Below are 14,439 nucleotides of genomic sequence, written 5' to 3'. Positions count from 1 at the left end.
CACTTGTTGGGTCTGAATCTAGCCATTAATAGGCTTGACCGTTTGACTAATCTTCCAGGTTAGCCCAAAATTATAGTGGGCTAGATTGGGCATGAAAGTTCTTGATAGACTTAATTTTAGCCCACATGGATCAAACTGCGTTAAAATGTTTACAACACTACCCTTTATTTTCTTTTGCTGTAGTTTTCTCAAGAAAATTCGGTTTTAACATAATTAATTGATAGAATTGATTTAGCAGTTGGTCATTAAATTAGTTTTGATTAATTAACAAAAATAATTTTAGATAACTTTATATTTTTTATTAATTTTATTTTTGAACTAAATTAATCAAAATTTTAATCGAAATATAATAAAACTCAAATATAAAACTAAAAATACATTAAATAAATCATTTAATTTTAGAAATTGTTAGAGTTTTTTAATTTAATAATTTGATATTTGAATATTTTGTTAAATTATTTTATTTAATTTGTTTCAAATATAAAAAAATTAGGAGTTTAAAATATAATTTATTTTAAATATTTTTATTATTAATCGAACCGACTTAATTTAATTTGATAACTTAATTTTTGAAATTAACATATTCAATGCATTAACAAAATTAAAATAACATAATTTAATTAATTTAATTTTAAATAATTTAATTTAAAATTAATTAAAATGACCGAATAAACATTTTTAATTTCCTCTCTGTTCTCGTCCCAACAGGGGAAAACGAAAAGAATATTAATGACAGCCTCCATGGTAACCATACAAAATCTAATTTCTCATTGGAAATTGGGTTATAAAGCAATATGTTTTCAAAAAAGCCAAGATGGAAGTCTACACCAGTAAATTTAGTAGGTTCTTCGAAGGTTATAGATTGATATTTCAATTTTCTTACGGTAAACCATACATAAGTTTCAATAAACTGAAATTAAAAAAAAAATTTGATGTCCTAAATGGGTTTGAACCAAAGTTTACCTATTAAGATTGATTTTGATAGATCATACCAATGTGAAATTAACATCGAACCCTTATGAGTTATCATTTTATCACAGAACAAGAATATGATAATACAAATTCTTAGATTAGACTCCATCATCAAATGTTTTTTCCAAATGCCAATAGTTTCCATTGACTTTCCACATTGATAACATAGAAGCCAACCCAAAATTTGAAGCAAGCTTCTTTTTGTTAATGACATTGTTTTCTTATTAGCCATTTTCATGATTCAAAGAGTTCTAATGGAAATTCCAGGGACATTTGTTCCAGAAAGAACAGGCAAGACATAAGCAGATAATAATAGATCACAAACTTTTATTCCAGAGGTACTTAGATTAACATCTGACAGAGGAGATAAAGATCCAGAAATCCAACATCAAAACACGAAAAATAAGCACTTATTATGACATTCTTAACTTAAGACAAAGACAATTTCTTTCTCTTGGAATAATCACTGCCCACCACGGAGACGAAGAACGAGGTGAAGGGTGGACTCTTTCTGAATGTTATAATCAGCTAAAGTCCTCCCATCCTCCAATTGCTTTCCAGCAAAGATAAGCCTTTGCTGATCTGGGGGGATACCTTCCTTGTCCTGAATCTTTGCCTTGACATTGTCAATCGTATCCGAACTTTCAACCTCCAAGGTAATCGTTTTTCCAGTCAAGGTCTTGACAAATATCTGCATTCCTCCACGAAGCCTCAAAACAAGGTGAAGGGTCGATTCCTTTTGAATGTTGTAATCAGCCAAGGTCCTCCCGTCCTCAAGCTGCTTTCCAGCGAAGATCAGACGTTGTTGGTCTGGTGGGATCCCTTCCTTGTCTTGAATCTTTGCCTTAACGTTGTCAATCGTGTCTGAACTCTCGACCTCCAGGGTTATAGTCTTTCCTGTCAAGGTTTTGACAAAGATTTGCATACCTCCACGAAGCCTGAGGACAAGGTGAAGAGTTGACTCCTTTTGGATATTATAATCAGCCAAAGTACGACCGTCCTCAAGCTGTTTCCCAGCAAAGATGAGACGTTGCTGGTCGGGAGGGATGCCTTCTTTGTCTTGGATCTTGGCCTTGACGTTGTCGATCGTGTCGGAGCTCTCGACTTCGAGGGTGACGGTTTTGCCTGTCAAGGTTTTGACGAAGATTTGCATACCCCCACGAAGACGGAGGACAAGGTGGAGAGTGGATTCTTTCTGTATGTTATAGTCGGCAAGGGTTCGTCCATCTTCGAGCTGTTTACCAGCGAAGATGAGACGTTGCTGGTCAGGTGGGATCCCTTCCTTGTCCTGAATTTTAGCCTTGACATTGTCAATGGTGTCTGAACTCTCGACCTCGAGAGTTATGGTCTTGCCTGTCAGGGTTTTCACAAAGATCTGCATCTTCCGAAGACTAGGAAAAAAAAAACCGAGGCTATGATTTGAGAAGATTTTGCTTAGAGATGAAGCAGAGAATTATTATTTGGCTTTGATTGGATTGAAGGGAGGGTGAGGCGCTTTGTTTATATAGGAGAGGAGGGGCTACTGGGTCCAAGCGGAGACGTATGGAACAACGAGAAAGTTTGTGGTCAGATGAGTCGGCGTAACCTTAGCCACTCGTCCGTGTCGGTTTTTTAATTGGTCAATGGTTACTAGACGGCTGACTCACGCAACTCCCCAATTGGTTCCGGAATTTTCTGCTTTTCTCTGTGGCGATCCTTCGTTCCACTTTCTACGAAATTGCCCAACAACTTAAGAAATTATAAATTAAAGACTATTATTATTATTATTATAATAGCTAATTATATGTCGTGTACTAATACAGAGGTTTATTCCTGTTTAGGATGTAGCTGCAAGGTATAACTTTTTTGCCTCAATTGGATGAATAATTCGTGTATTTTTGTCGGTTTTATTTTAATTATTTATAAATATAAAAATTATTATATTATAATTTATATATTAAATAAAAATATTTTTTTATTAAATTCGTATATAATTTTTATTAAAATTTTAAATCATATTAATTTTAAATTTTTATCATACAAAAAATTATTCAACTAAATTCAAAGACCATGAATGTAAGTTTAGTGCATTAAAAGGATGGATTAAAAGGGAATGAAAATGCATTGAAACAACCTATGATCTTAAAAATGCATTTTTTCTAATACTTTTTGAATGACTTTCTTTTTTTTATAAAAAAAAAATAGATAAATAAAAAACTCACGAGAAAAATGAGTAAACCAAAATATGTATGGAATGTTAATCTAACACTGGCAACTTTTAAGGCTCCAAATAATTGAGATGGAAGCCAACAATAAATGGATTGAAAATTAATCTAACAACATTTCCCCTTCTTTTACAAATTTCTTAAAAACAATGTTTGATTTTGTTTGAGCAAGTATCTAAATATATTTACAAGAATGATAAATGATAAATGATAAACCACAATAAAAAGTCATTATTTCTCCGTCATATCGTCAGCGAGAGCCGGAGCTTTGCAGATCGGACAAGTTTTCTTCATTGACAACCACTTCTTGATACAGGGAACATGGTAATCATGACCACAAGTCTTTAATGCCCCAACTCTATCCATGTCCTTGTACTCTTCCTGTGAATTAAAAATATTTGTGAGAAATTCAACTAGTACTTTTCTGTTTTACAAGATCAAAGTAATGTACATGTTACAGCTAGGACAAGTGGGATCATAGAAAAGAGGTGGCAAGCATTTCGGCTGAATTCGAAATTTAGATCAATTGATTCATATAATTATCTTTAAAAGGTGACATCCAACAAGTTTAAGATTTGAATTTCAGAACCTGCAACTTCTTTTCCTATTCTTAGATTGCGGCCTCTTTTGCACGAAAAAACAAAAACATGTCGGCCGCTAGTAGTGGATTGTAATTGACATGTGCCGGACTGTTCTCTATAATTCCATGTTGAACCAAGCCACATAAACATAATCCAAGATATTTATGTTTCAAACAGAATAGAACTCTTACCAGGCAAATTACACAAGAGCTTTCATCCTGGAAATGATCTGAAGAGCAGTAAATTGTTTTGGTCAAGCACTTAGATATCAAGTCTTCAGACAAGCCTGTGTTAACATTCCCAATCCTTTCCCCAAGTGCAAGCAGTTCCTGCCCAAGCAAGTCATCATTTAAAACAAAACACTAAGAAGAATGAAATAATGCCATAATCAAGAAGGTAAATATGTACATACCTCGTAAGTCAAGTTGTCTATGTCTAACCTCATATCTCTATGCTGATCAAACATATTTCTAGATCCATAAAAGGCTGAGCGGTCCGCAATCATAAAACCCTGCAGAGTGAAAACAAATTATAACATTCAGCTAATGACTCATTAAATCAGGAAAGTTTGTTACAAGCTGATATACTGGACATACGAATAGAAATTTTTCTGTATCTCATTAGCAAAGCACTTGATCAGAAGCATTTGGCTACGTTAGAATCATCAAAACTAATAAACAAAAGTAATCATGGCCTGGTCATCAACAGAATAGGCCACTATCATTCAACAAAGAAGGGTACTAATGAAACAATAAAGTCAAAAAACGACACGAAGATGAAAGACTACAACTCTCAGAAGAAATGTGACATGCTGAAAGCTGTGTTGAAATGGTTTTCAAACTATTACTAGGGAACATGTATTTCTACCTCAATTGCTAATGCAAGACATTAATTCCTTCATAAGTGGTAAATACCTCGGATGAAAATCGATCATGTAAAACTGCATCATCAGCTAGAGATAGATATCTATCATTAGATATTCTTGACCTCCCATTCCGCTCATTATTGCGCCATGTTATAGCCGACAATGGCTGATGCTGTCTGGAGGAATAACTTTCAGCAACCACCTGCATCCCCCCATCTGATGATGCCGCATGTCCAAAGCGCACACGACTGGAAGAAGCCCTGAAAGTTGGGCTAGATCTCTGAGAATAGTTTGTACGAACACCCCTTACAGATTGTGCTGAGTTGCCATGGAAACTCTGAGGAAGAACAGGATTTCTACCAGAAATAAAATCATGCTGAAGTCCCCCAACCTCTACGGAAGCATTTGTAGCACTGCTACTACCAAGAGAGTGATTTGTCTCATGATTAAAAACACTTGAATCTGCAGTTCACCAGCAACAGACTCAGAAATAATGGGAGATTCAAAACATGACACACAAATGTTCAACAAACTAACCTGAAGCTTGAGTCCTTCCATGACTAGGAGACATTCTCAAATGGCCCCACTCCCTTGATAAAGCATTAGAGCTCCAGCCTGAGAGATCCACTGAACTAGAATGGCCAACTGGTTGGCTTGTAGAGTAGGAAATGTGAGAAGGATTGCTTGATAAATGGGTTCTAACTAGGGTGGATTCAAGATCAAGAGCTGGACGGCTTCTCACACTCCTCATAGAATCCTCACCCCTAATTGAGAGTTCATTGCCTCTATAACTGGGGGGCATGGCAACATGATCCCAATGCATTTGTTGAGGATCTATGTTAGGTTTCTCTTGCCAAATGTCAGAAGATAGAGGAAGATCAGATGAACATCCAGCACCAACATATCTGCTTGAACCACCCCTCTCACAGACTGAAGGGACTCCAGGGCTTTTTCGTTTATGAGGTCCTCTTCCACCACCCATTGAGACATCAACAAAACCACCCTCAATCCCATGGAAAGTCTGCATATCATAATTGGAAGAAGATGCATGATGCATGTGGTTCTCAGGGGCTACACCAAATGCTCCAGGTGGTGATGGATGCAGAAAAAGATCATGAGATGGGCCTGAAGTGTCAGGTTGATAGTGTGGAGCTTCAACATTGTTGCTTGAGGTAGCATAACCACTTGACCTAGGCACTGGATTCCAATGAGAAGAAAAATGCACCGTGTCAACAGACATATTTTCTACAGGACAGAAGAAGGAACCATGTTCTGTAGTGCTTGCCCTCACTGCAGAACAAAACAAGCAGCATTAATAGCCATTGGAACAAGAGCTATTGGACAGAGAATCCTATATAATGCAAAAAGCAGGCATAACCCAAAACCTAGGCCCAACTTTCTGGGCAGGAGAATATGAAAAGTTCAACCTTAAACCACCTTGCAAACATGTTTTCATACCATAAATCGTTATCTATTTGTCATCTAAATAAAATGTAAAAGTGAAGGCATTAAAATAACAATACCTAGATTTGCATACGGTTGCTCTGTATGCATATGATTCCTGCCCTGCTCATTTTCACTCTCAAACATTTGAGATGTGCCAAATACATGTCTATGCCCCATAACCAAGTCACTTAAAAGCTAAAGATAAGTTATATTCCGGAAGAAGAGTCCACCTGCAAAAAGAAAAAAAAAACAAATATTTATAAGAGAATGGAGGAGTTATTAAAAATATTTAATGTCTAACAACATAAAAAAATTAAAAAAATGGATGCATTCAGGGTCCCCATGTCATTATTACAAGCAACATAAACTGTTTTTACCGGATTTCATTTCTTATCAAGACCTTCCACAATGTTCTACAAGAAATCCACAATTCTGGCACAAATATAATCATGTTTAGGATCTCATGTATCTCCAGCAAAATACAGACAAATGCAACTCCAAGAATTACATCTTTTGGTTGTGTTATAAATTAGTTGCCACTACGCAGAGATATTGAATATTAAGCTACCCTCATTTTGCACCCCTGGCATGAACTGCTAAATCCTTCTAAAAGAGAAAACAGTCTTGCTGTGCTATCAAAAATCCAAAAAGATATGAGGTTACAAGCACCATCGAAAAGAGAACCAGCATACACATATTGCCTTACAAATATCAATCTTTTGAAAATCAAATAACAATATAACTATATATAAGTAAGCTCTCTATATATCCTAGCACACAATAGATCACCCACTACACATACATGAACATGTACAAATTGAAACCAGAAAAAGGCATCTCAATTAGAATTTTAACAACTATGAAAAATTTCGGGTTTGGCCCAGTAAATCAAACTTGTGCATAAAAGAACAGCAAAACCACATGTGAGTTGATTTTTAGGAATAGGAAAAAAGGTCGCTGCAGCAAACGCATTCAACGCTCAGGGAGCTTTTTGCAATAGGCTTTTGCAAATACAGGAAGTTGACAACCCTAAATACCCAGTTGCACAACTATGGTCTTCTTACAAGCTGGCATGCTAGGCATAGTCCTGCCTCTTGCATTTATCTGCACCCCCTACCCCCCACACCCCCCCAAAAAAAAAAAATGAAGAGAGCATCCTTCATATTCTGGGGCAAGAAACAAAGAAGGAAAAAATGAAGGCAAGATAGAGAACGCTAGATTCGTAATTAAATACAGACTTTACATTGGATGACAATAGTAACCCATAACCCCAACGCAATAGTACCTTAGATTCGGACTTGTAGAGGAAGCACTAGATGCAGGATTACTCATCAGGACATACACCTGGAATTGAATTATAACTCACAGAAGATGTAAGGGATGAACGGTCATCACTTAACCACGCATGGCTATAAAGTTCACAAAGCCACTGTAACAGCAGAAGAATAAGGCCTTTCACTCCAGTCATGAAATTAGTAAGCAAACCAAGATTAAAATAAAACTTCCTTCTTTCCTCTTTTTGGTTCAGTAAAGAAAAGAAATCAATTTGTAGGAAGTAACCTCCATCATATTGAACTTCCACTCTGTAAAAGGGGAACCCAAACCTATCTATGATGAAGATAAGTTAGAAAAATACAAAAGCATTGAGATAGAACCCACGCCAAAGAAATGAAGATTTCAAATTTAAAATATGCTGTAAACTTTTAAGGGAAAAAGTTGATAAAAATGGAACAGTTATGCAGAAAAAGCAAGCACCCTCAGAGAAATTGAAGAGGAGAAATTGGAGAGAAACAAAAATTTTGAAATCATTCATCATCATAAGGAACTATAGTCAAATTCCCTGTGGGTGTATAAATTGTTCCTTAAACAAGAGGAAAGTTAAGTAATTAGACCATTTGCTCAAGTACATGATGCAGAGCATGAATTTCCGTCATCTGTAATTGTGGGTAAGCACATAGTCTGCTGTGATTACCGTTACTTTTACCCTCAAAACAATCATTGAAAGAATAACCTATACCAAAAGAAATTAAAAGTATAATCTAAAACCAATAAATTACATAAAAATAAAAAATAAGGAAATAATAAGAAAATAGGAATGGCTACGATACAATTATATAGAAGGTGACAGTCACCATCACTAATGTAAGATCCCATCCACTGAAAGCATATCTGTCTTAAATATGAAAGGTCTAGGTTGATTCCTACAGTACCTTCTTTTATCATGTAACGTTTGTAGAAATGAAGTGGATACATAATTGTATCTCTTAGGAACATTATTGTGCCTCACAATGTACTTCTGAAAACTGTCATTGTCAGAGGATTAGGTGAGTACTAACAAAAAAAAATATATTGTGTAAATAACTTAAAGTTGCAAGCCTCAATTTGCCACAAGTTTAGTTACTTACAAGAAATCTGCCATCAATTTATGAGCATATTTCACAATCGCGGAATGGTTCACCATGAAGCTTTAGTAATACAAATCAAAAGGAACCTATTACCCTAGAAATACAGAAACTTCAAGAAAGTGTAAATAAAATACTAATCAGGAAGACGTGGGTAACAGTAAGAACAAAGCCTAACCAACAAATTAGGAAAATCTCACAAAACCCAACACCAGTGGTTTCCCTTTGACATGGAGAAGTGGATCGACCATATCAGCTGCACATTTAGTTTAACCAGAACTTTATAATCATTCAGCTCTCCTGTCAAAAGACTTCCCTCCACCTCAATAAAACATGTGAACCTGACACCATCAGGCCTTTATATAATCCCTGGAGCCCCAATACTGTTAGCATAATTGTCCTCCACACAGGCATCTAGTCTCCACAAGCAAGATTTCAAGTTTTCAACACTAAATTTTTTCAAACCATTTAGGTTTAATGACATCCACCATAAGCAGCAAAAGATAATCCCAACTACTTGGCTATGGTCATCATCTAAGCATCCAAATTTTCACCTTAAGAGGCCATATGACATCAATTAGCACCACCAAACAAGTCTCCAGAAATAGCACCTTTCAATGGTTGTCCGGCTGATAGTACAAAGCTCAACATTCAGCAAAGCCATCATCATGTCCTACACTGTAAATCAGCCTTTCAGCAGAAACTGTAGATAGGGTGACTATCAGAACTGTAATGGAGATACCCCCAGGGTTCTTAGGGATTCTTAGGTCATTACATATACTTAGAACTGCATACCACAAGATATGAAAAAAGATACAATTCTCAATTCCTTAATCTTCTTGTCACTCCCTAAACCACCTGTGACACTCTACACCAAGCATCTAGCATGCCAACACAGAATGTCAAACATGATAGATTTATGATAATGGAATGACTATAATCATTAGTGTTTTTTAACATTTTCAATGCAATCTCCAGTCAGTGGAGCACAGAAACCCATATGTCAAATTGAATCCCGATCTAAGAATTCTGCAAATTGGAGTAGTAGCTCTAATACCATTTATTTGCTCTTCGTATGAAGGCAGGCTTATAACACTCTAAAATGAGTGCACATGATCCTAATAAGAAGACACAGAAATCTTTCCTTCAGTTGCCCGGTCGACCAAAGCTTTCCTGCAACACCATTTGCTATTCAGAAAATAGAAACAGGAAAGGCCACAACCAAGCTATTTACCAACTCCAGTATCCTATATATGGTTCATTCAAAGGAATGGTTAACATACATCAAAAATTATTTGCAGTTAAGCAAGTGCATTGATTAAAGCCTGAGGAATTAAGATAGGAAATATAACTGAAGATGAAGGTGCTGCAAGACGTGTTGAGGAAGAGGATGATTGAAAGTGAAGGGAATAAAAAAATAATTGCCGGACAGATATTGACACAGTTCACTCAAAAGCTGACAGTTATAAGAATTATCAATGAATAACTTCTAAACAACTACTTTGAAAACAAATTGCTAGGAGAGAGAGTAGAATAACAAAACTTCATACCTTCAGATTTAGACGGGCTATTGTTCCAAAACCGGCTTACTTATTAGTGTTTATGCTTAAGGGCAAACTCAAGATGTGGGGCACGAATGAAATACCGAGTCCCTAACCTGCATAAAGAAAACATCTAAACCTAGTTGATGCTAAATCAATTAACAGAAAACTAGGTCTAATCCTATCTATTATAGCATCTTGTCCAACAAACAGCTATTGGACATGCTAGAAACTACAAGTAATTCAACTATGTACTGGCATCTAAACCACAACAAAGAATGAAAGTCAATTTCTCATGTTACAGCAGCCCAAGGAAGGAAGCAGTTCATGTAAACCATTTTCTATTTCCTTAAGAAATTAAATCTTCAAACCAACACAGAAAACATCAATGTGATGGACAAAAAAAATAATAATAAAACGTTAAGCTCATCACTAAAATCATTCAAGGGAACAGGTGAAATTTGAGTGCAATTAGTAACACAAGATATAGCATACAATACACCACAAAGCCTAATTTTGCAATGATCCAGATTAAGGACATCAGAAAAAAATACCCATTGATATACTGGGTAACAACTTCATATTTCAAAGCATTCCCGTTGAAAAAAATGAATATGAACTCTTGTATCAGTTCTAAGAACCATTCAATCACGATTCTCTGAACAAAATGCAGAGACAAATTCAGTTTAAGTCTACAAAACGGGACATTGAATTACTTTCTACAAACAGAGTTTAAACATAATAACACCAACAAAATCTATTTCTTTAAAGCTACAACAACCACGTGAAGATTGAAACAACCGGTCATCCTTTAAGTCAAGTCCCAAAATCGGGCGATCAACAACGAGATATCCAATGCAGATGACGATCATGGCCATGATCACAACTCGGAAACCAATTTTAACAGCGATTCTTTTGAACATCTCTAATTAATACAGAACTTTAGCAAAGAATCTAAACCTTATAAACAAGAAAACAAGCTGAAATCATTACAGATTATTATGTCCAGTCAAGATCAAACATAAAAACAGCCAAATTAATCAAATAAAAAATAATTAGACCACAGCTAAACAAAACTTTCATGATCAAAGTCCGTTCAAAAAAATTAACAAAACAAAAAAATCAACAAATATAAAAAGGAAAAGGAAAACGTACCTCGATTTTTTTTTTTCTGGATGAAAATCTGAGAGAAAATAATTAGAATTATACTTACAAAAGATTAAAAAAATATTTGTGTTTGGGAGAAGGAAGAGAGACAAGGAAATAAAGCGATTGGGTGCGTTTGTCTGGCTTTGTGTATAAATAAGAGAAGGAGAAAATTAGCACCAAAATTATTAATTATAAAAGAAAAGAAAAAAGGAAAAAAAAAAGAAATTTGGCTGTTTTGTTTTGCTCAGTGTAACAGGTTACCGATTCAAACTGTAAAAAACTTTTCTAGAAACTAAAAAGGAAAATGTTATTGATTATTACTTTATTAGTCGCTCATTCGTGTTTAATTTTGATTTTATTTTAAGTTCAATTTTGTCTTTTAATTATTACGAGAGAAGATTGGCAACAATGTAAGTGAAGTAGTCTATATATTTACTCCACCCTTTGGATTTTTATTTCTCAAATTTAATAATGTAAAATATAATATAATTATAAAATATAAATATAATACGAAAAATATACATAAAAATAATATAATTTAAAATTTTAATAATAATTATATATATTTAATAAAATTAAAAAATTATATTTTATATTTTTATATTAATATAAATTATAACATATTATTTTTATATAAAATATAATAAAAATATATAAATTTTAATATTTTATGTTACGTAAATATACGAATAGCCAAATTTATCACTCTATAGGTTTTGCGGCTTTTTCATTTGTGTACGCTAGAGTATCCCTTGTTGCAATGATGTTGCTACAGAATGTTTTCTCATTGCTAATCAGCCTTGTATGGCATTACCAGTTCTGAACTTAAAGGCATGATCTGTGGTCCAATCCTTGCTGGTTTCATTAGGGGCCCATAACGGTGGGCCAATGTTGCATTTTAGTTTTTGGGCTTTAACTGAATGCTCGGGCAATATTACATGTAGATGAATCGTTTGGAGTTTCAAAGTGAAAATTTTGGAGATTACGATACTAAAAGGGTTCATTTGGCAAAGTACCAATGAAACGAGTTGGTAGTGCAGAGATTTGTACTCCATCTGCAAAATATTATTCGTTATGATTTAAAATTTTCACGATTTTATTTCATAAAAAATATCTTACAAGATATAGGCTTAAATCTCAACGTAAATCTTAAGAACATTCCAACATAGGATCAGGGTGTCATAGGTAGAAAACATGATTTCGTGGCTCTATCCACAGACATCATCTACAGCATTTGGTTGAAGAACGTTTCCTGAATGATTACACTTTCTAAGAACTGAAACATTATTTTTATGCTAATATAAATTACAGCGACAACGCTAAGGCTCCCTAAATTTACTTCAGAAGAACACATGAACAGATCAGCTTAAATCTGCGCTCTAGTGTAGCTACTAAACCATTTATTGATTTACCAAATGTAATTATAATTACTATGTACGTTCATACAATATAAATATTTCAAAAATAAACACCCATGGAGGTTTCAAATTCAATATGAAATAAATCACCAAATCTATCTAGGCCGTAATTAGAAACTATTTTGTGTATCAGAAGACCTCAACACACTGAACAACTCACCAGATTTCTACTTTCCCATACTGTGAAATCTAGTCAGATTCTGTGAAATCAAGGAGATTAAGCTCTTGATACTGCATGATGGAATTCCATTCATCTGGACTAAAATTGTTGCCATCGGAGTGGTTTGTTCCATAAAAGTTCATGTCACTGCAATCATTGCTTACTGATATTACTTCCTCTTTCTCTCTATCCTCCCTGATGAACTTCTTGCTTGGAGGGATAAAACTTGTGGCCTGGTTACCACCTTCCATGGACTTTCTTTTCAAAGGGTTAAACAGGTTTTGAAGAGATGAAAACGAAATCTGCAAATTCTTCTTATCAGAATTCACCTCCTGGACAGAAATACAAGATTTGTCACTGCTTTGGAAGCTAATGCTTGAGGTTGTACCAAAACAAGGAAGGTCTTGAGATGCATATGTGTAAGGTAACATGGGGCAGTCATTGAAAAGATAGCTTTTGGCCATCTCGACGTTGTGGTTTGCGTTTGAAGGCCGGCATAGCTTATTCAAGTTTGGGAGATTGCTATCTGTTTCATGACTGTTAATATTTCTGTCTTCCCTGCTGTTCATTTGTATGCTGCTTTTTTGCCTCACTCGACAAAGCACCCAATCGTCTAACTGTAACACATTAGAAAAGAAATGATTAATTTCCATCAACCTAAAGTTTATCATCAGAAACGAAAAACCATGCATCACCTTTCAGAAAATCAAAGGGTTCTGTGTTTTTTTCTTTTACATTTCAACTTATCGGGAATCAACAATTCTTATATCACGTCTTCATAAAAAAATTTAACGTTCTTACCCTCATAGAACCTTTTCGCTTGGGAGTCCAAACCATGGTTTCAAGCAGTCTATACTCGTGCATGATCCACTCTGTCTTGGTTCCTTTAGGAGGACGTCCTTCATAGAATACCAGAGCTTTCTTCACTCCAATGCTCTTGGTTCCACGCGAAGTTAGAATTGGTTTATCTGTCCCCGTCGCCTTCCAATACCCCGAAGCTGCTGCTCTATTAGGCCTCGCACCATTGGGATACTTCCTCTCTCTTGGAGAGAAAAAGTACCATTCATCTTCTCCAAACAAAGCTTTCTCTATATCACAAACAAGAAAACCAGATAGAGTTAAATGGAAAATACATATATACATATATATAAATTAAGGACATTGAAAGTGCTATGTAATACAGACTTGGAAGCTCCCATGGATTGTACTTGTATAAATCTATCTCAGCAATAATGGGAGCTGGAAGAGGACTCGAAGTCACCTTGTTCTTCAAGTAATGAACTATGAGCTCTTCATCTAAAGGGTGGAATCTAAAACCAGGAGGAAGCTGAATCTCTGATGATGAGCTAGGTGTTTTCTCCATGGAAGAAGCAGTCAACAATGTTCTTGGAGATGATCAATGATAGACACCTAGGAATTAATGACACTCGCCGATATTATCGATTCCAAATAGTTTCACTGTGCAAAGATTATATAGCTAGGGTGGTTTCTATATCTTCATGCAGATGTCGACATTTTTAACGCTATCGAAATTGGCTCATATTTTATTATAAAGTTTCAATGAAAGCGATTGGAAAGCTACCAGTTTGTCCATATTGTGACCAGTGTTTGGAACAGAAATTCTTCAATGGACCTGTTTTGTTATGTATTAAGCTCGAGAGATTAATTGTATGCCCAAACAGTTCAAGTACTTCACGTCAT

General features: G+C 35.1%; 3 protein-coding genes across 48 annotated transcripts; all 3 read right to left on the bottom strand.

The window, feature by feature from the left end:
• Window positions 1–1,271: 1,271 nt before the first annotated feature.
• Window positions 1,272–2,511, bottom strand: LOC111295900 (polyubiquitin-like). The gene has a single exon (XM_022889723.2). The coding sequence runs from the start codon at window positions 2,351–2,353 to the stop codon at window positions 1,436–1,438; it is 918 nt and encodes a 305-aa protein (XP_022745458.1). The 5' UTR covers window positions 2,354–2,511; the 3' UTR covers window positions 1,272–1,435.
• A 768-nt stretch (window positions 2,512–3,279) lies between these two features.
• Window positions 3,280–11,285, bottom strand: LOC111295898 (uncharacterized). Of its 46 annotated transcripts, XM_089741406.1 has the most exons (13): window positions 11,167–11,285; window positions 10,021–10,127; window positions 8,474–9,643; window positions 8,279–8,371; window positions 7,354–8,079; window positions 7,133–7,181; window positions 6,446–6,500; window positions 6,146–6,298; window positions 5,160–5,912; window positions 4,672–5,084; window positions 4,170–4,268; window positions 3,949–4,086; window positions 3,280–3,557 (listed from the first exon to the last, which is right to left on the bottom strand). In XM_089741406.1, exons 8-13 carry the CDS (start codon window positions 6,243–6,245, stop codon window positions 3,408–3,410), a joined length of 1,653 nt encoding a protein of 550 aa, XP_089597532.1. In that variant the 5' UTR covers window positions 6,246–6,298; window positions 6,446–6,500; window positions 7,133–7,181; window positions 7,354–8,079; window positions 8,279–8,371; window positions 8,474–9,643; window positions 10,021–10,127; window positions 11,167–11,285; the 3' UTR covers window positions 3,280–3,407. The 46 variants fall into 46 exon arrangements, with proteins under 46 accessions (XP_089597532.1, XP_089597540.1, XP_022745434.2 ...); XM_089741414.1 differs by lacking the exons at window positions 6,446–6,500; window positions 7,133–7,181 and having other exon boundaries at window positions 7,354–7,497; window positions 7,961–8,079; XM_022889699.2 differs by lacking the exons at window positions 6,446–6,500; window positions 7,133–7,181 and having other exon boundaries at window positions 8,474–8,567; window positions 8,649–9,643.
• Window positions 11,286–12,330: 1,045 nt separating this feature from the next.
• On the bottom strand, window positions 12,331–14,439 carry LOC111296564 (uncharacterized). The gene is made up of 3 exons (XM_022890935.2): window positions 13,924–14,439; window positions 13,540–13,826; window positions 12,331–13,355 (listed from the first exon to the last, which is right to left on the bottom strand). Exons 1-3 carry the CDS (start codon window positions 14,099–14,101, stop codon window positions 12,768–12,770), a joined length of 1,053 nt encoding a protein of 350 aa, XP_022746670.1. The 5' UTR covers window positions 14,102–14,439; the 3' UTR covers window positions 12,331–12,767.

The sequence above is a fragment of the Durio zibethinus genome, chromosome 12 (genome assembly GCF_047325235.1).
Source record: "Durio zibethinus cultivar Kanyao isolate XHJ-2024 chromosome 12, ASM4732523v1, whole genome shotgun sequence".
NCBI classification, from domain to species: domain Eukaryota; kingdom Viridiplantae; phylum Streptophyta; class Magnoliopsida; order Malvales; family Malvaceae; genus Durio; species Durio zibethinus.
The sequence above is the reverse complement of the archived record's forward strand: the minus strand, read 5'-3'. Positions and strand labels throughout refer to the sequence as shown.

Bases quoted from the DNA above. Each gene is read 5' to 3' on its own strand.
- LOC111295900 (XM_022889723.2), bottom strand. From the start codon at position 2,353: ATGCAGATCTTTGTGAAAACCCTGACAGGCAAGACCATAACTCTCGAG.
- LOC111295898 (XM_089741405.1), bottom strand. From the start codon at position 6,245: ATGGGGCATAGACATGTATTTGGCACATCTCAAATGTTTGAGAGTGAA. The intron at 5,085-5,159 runs GTTAGTTTGTTG...GGTGAACTGCAG, and splicing joins TGGAAGGACTCAAGCTTCAG to ATTCAAGTGTTTTTAATCAT. The intron at 4,269-4,671 runs GTATTTACCACT...TTCACTCTGCAG, and splicing joins ATGATCGATTTTCATCCGAG to GGTTTTATGATTGCGGACCG.
- LOC111296564 (XM_022890935.2), bottom strand. From the start codon at position 14,101: ATGGAGAAAACACCTAGCTCATCATCAGAGATTCAGCTTCCTCCTGGT. The intron at 13,827-13,923 runs GTCTGTATTACA...TTTGTGATATAG, and splicing joins CAATCCATGGGAGCTTCCAA to AGAAAGCTTTGTTTGGAGAA. The intron at 13,356-13,539 runs GTAAGAACGTTA...AATGTGTTACAG, and splicing joins AGCGAAAAGGTTCTATGAGG to TTAGACGATTGGGTGCTTTG.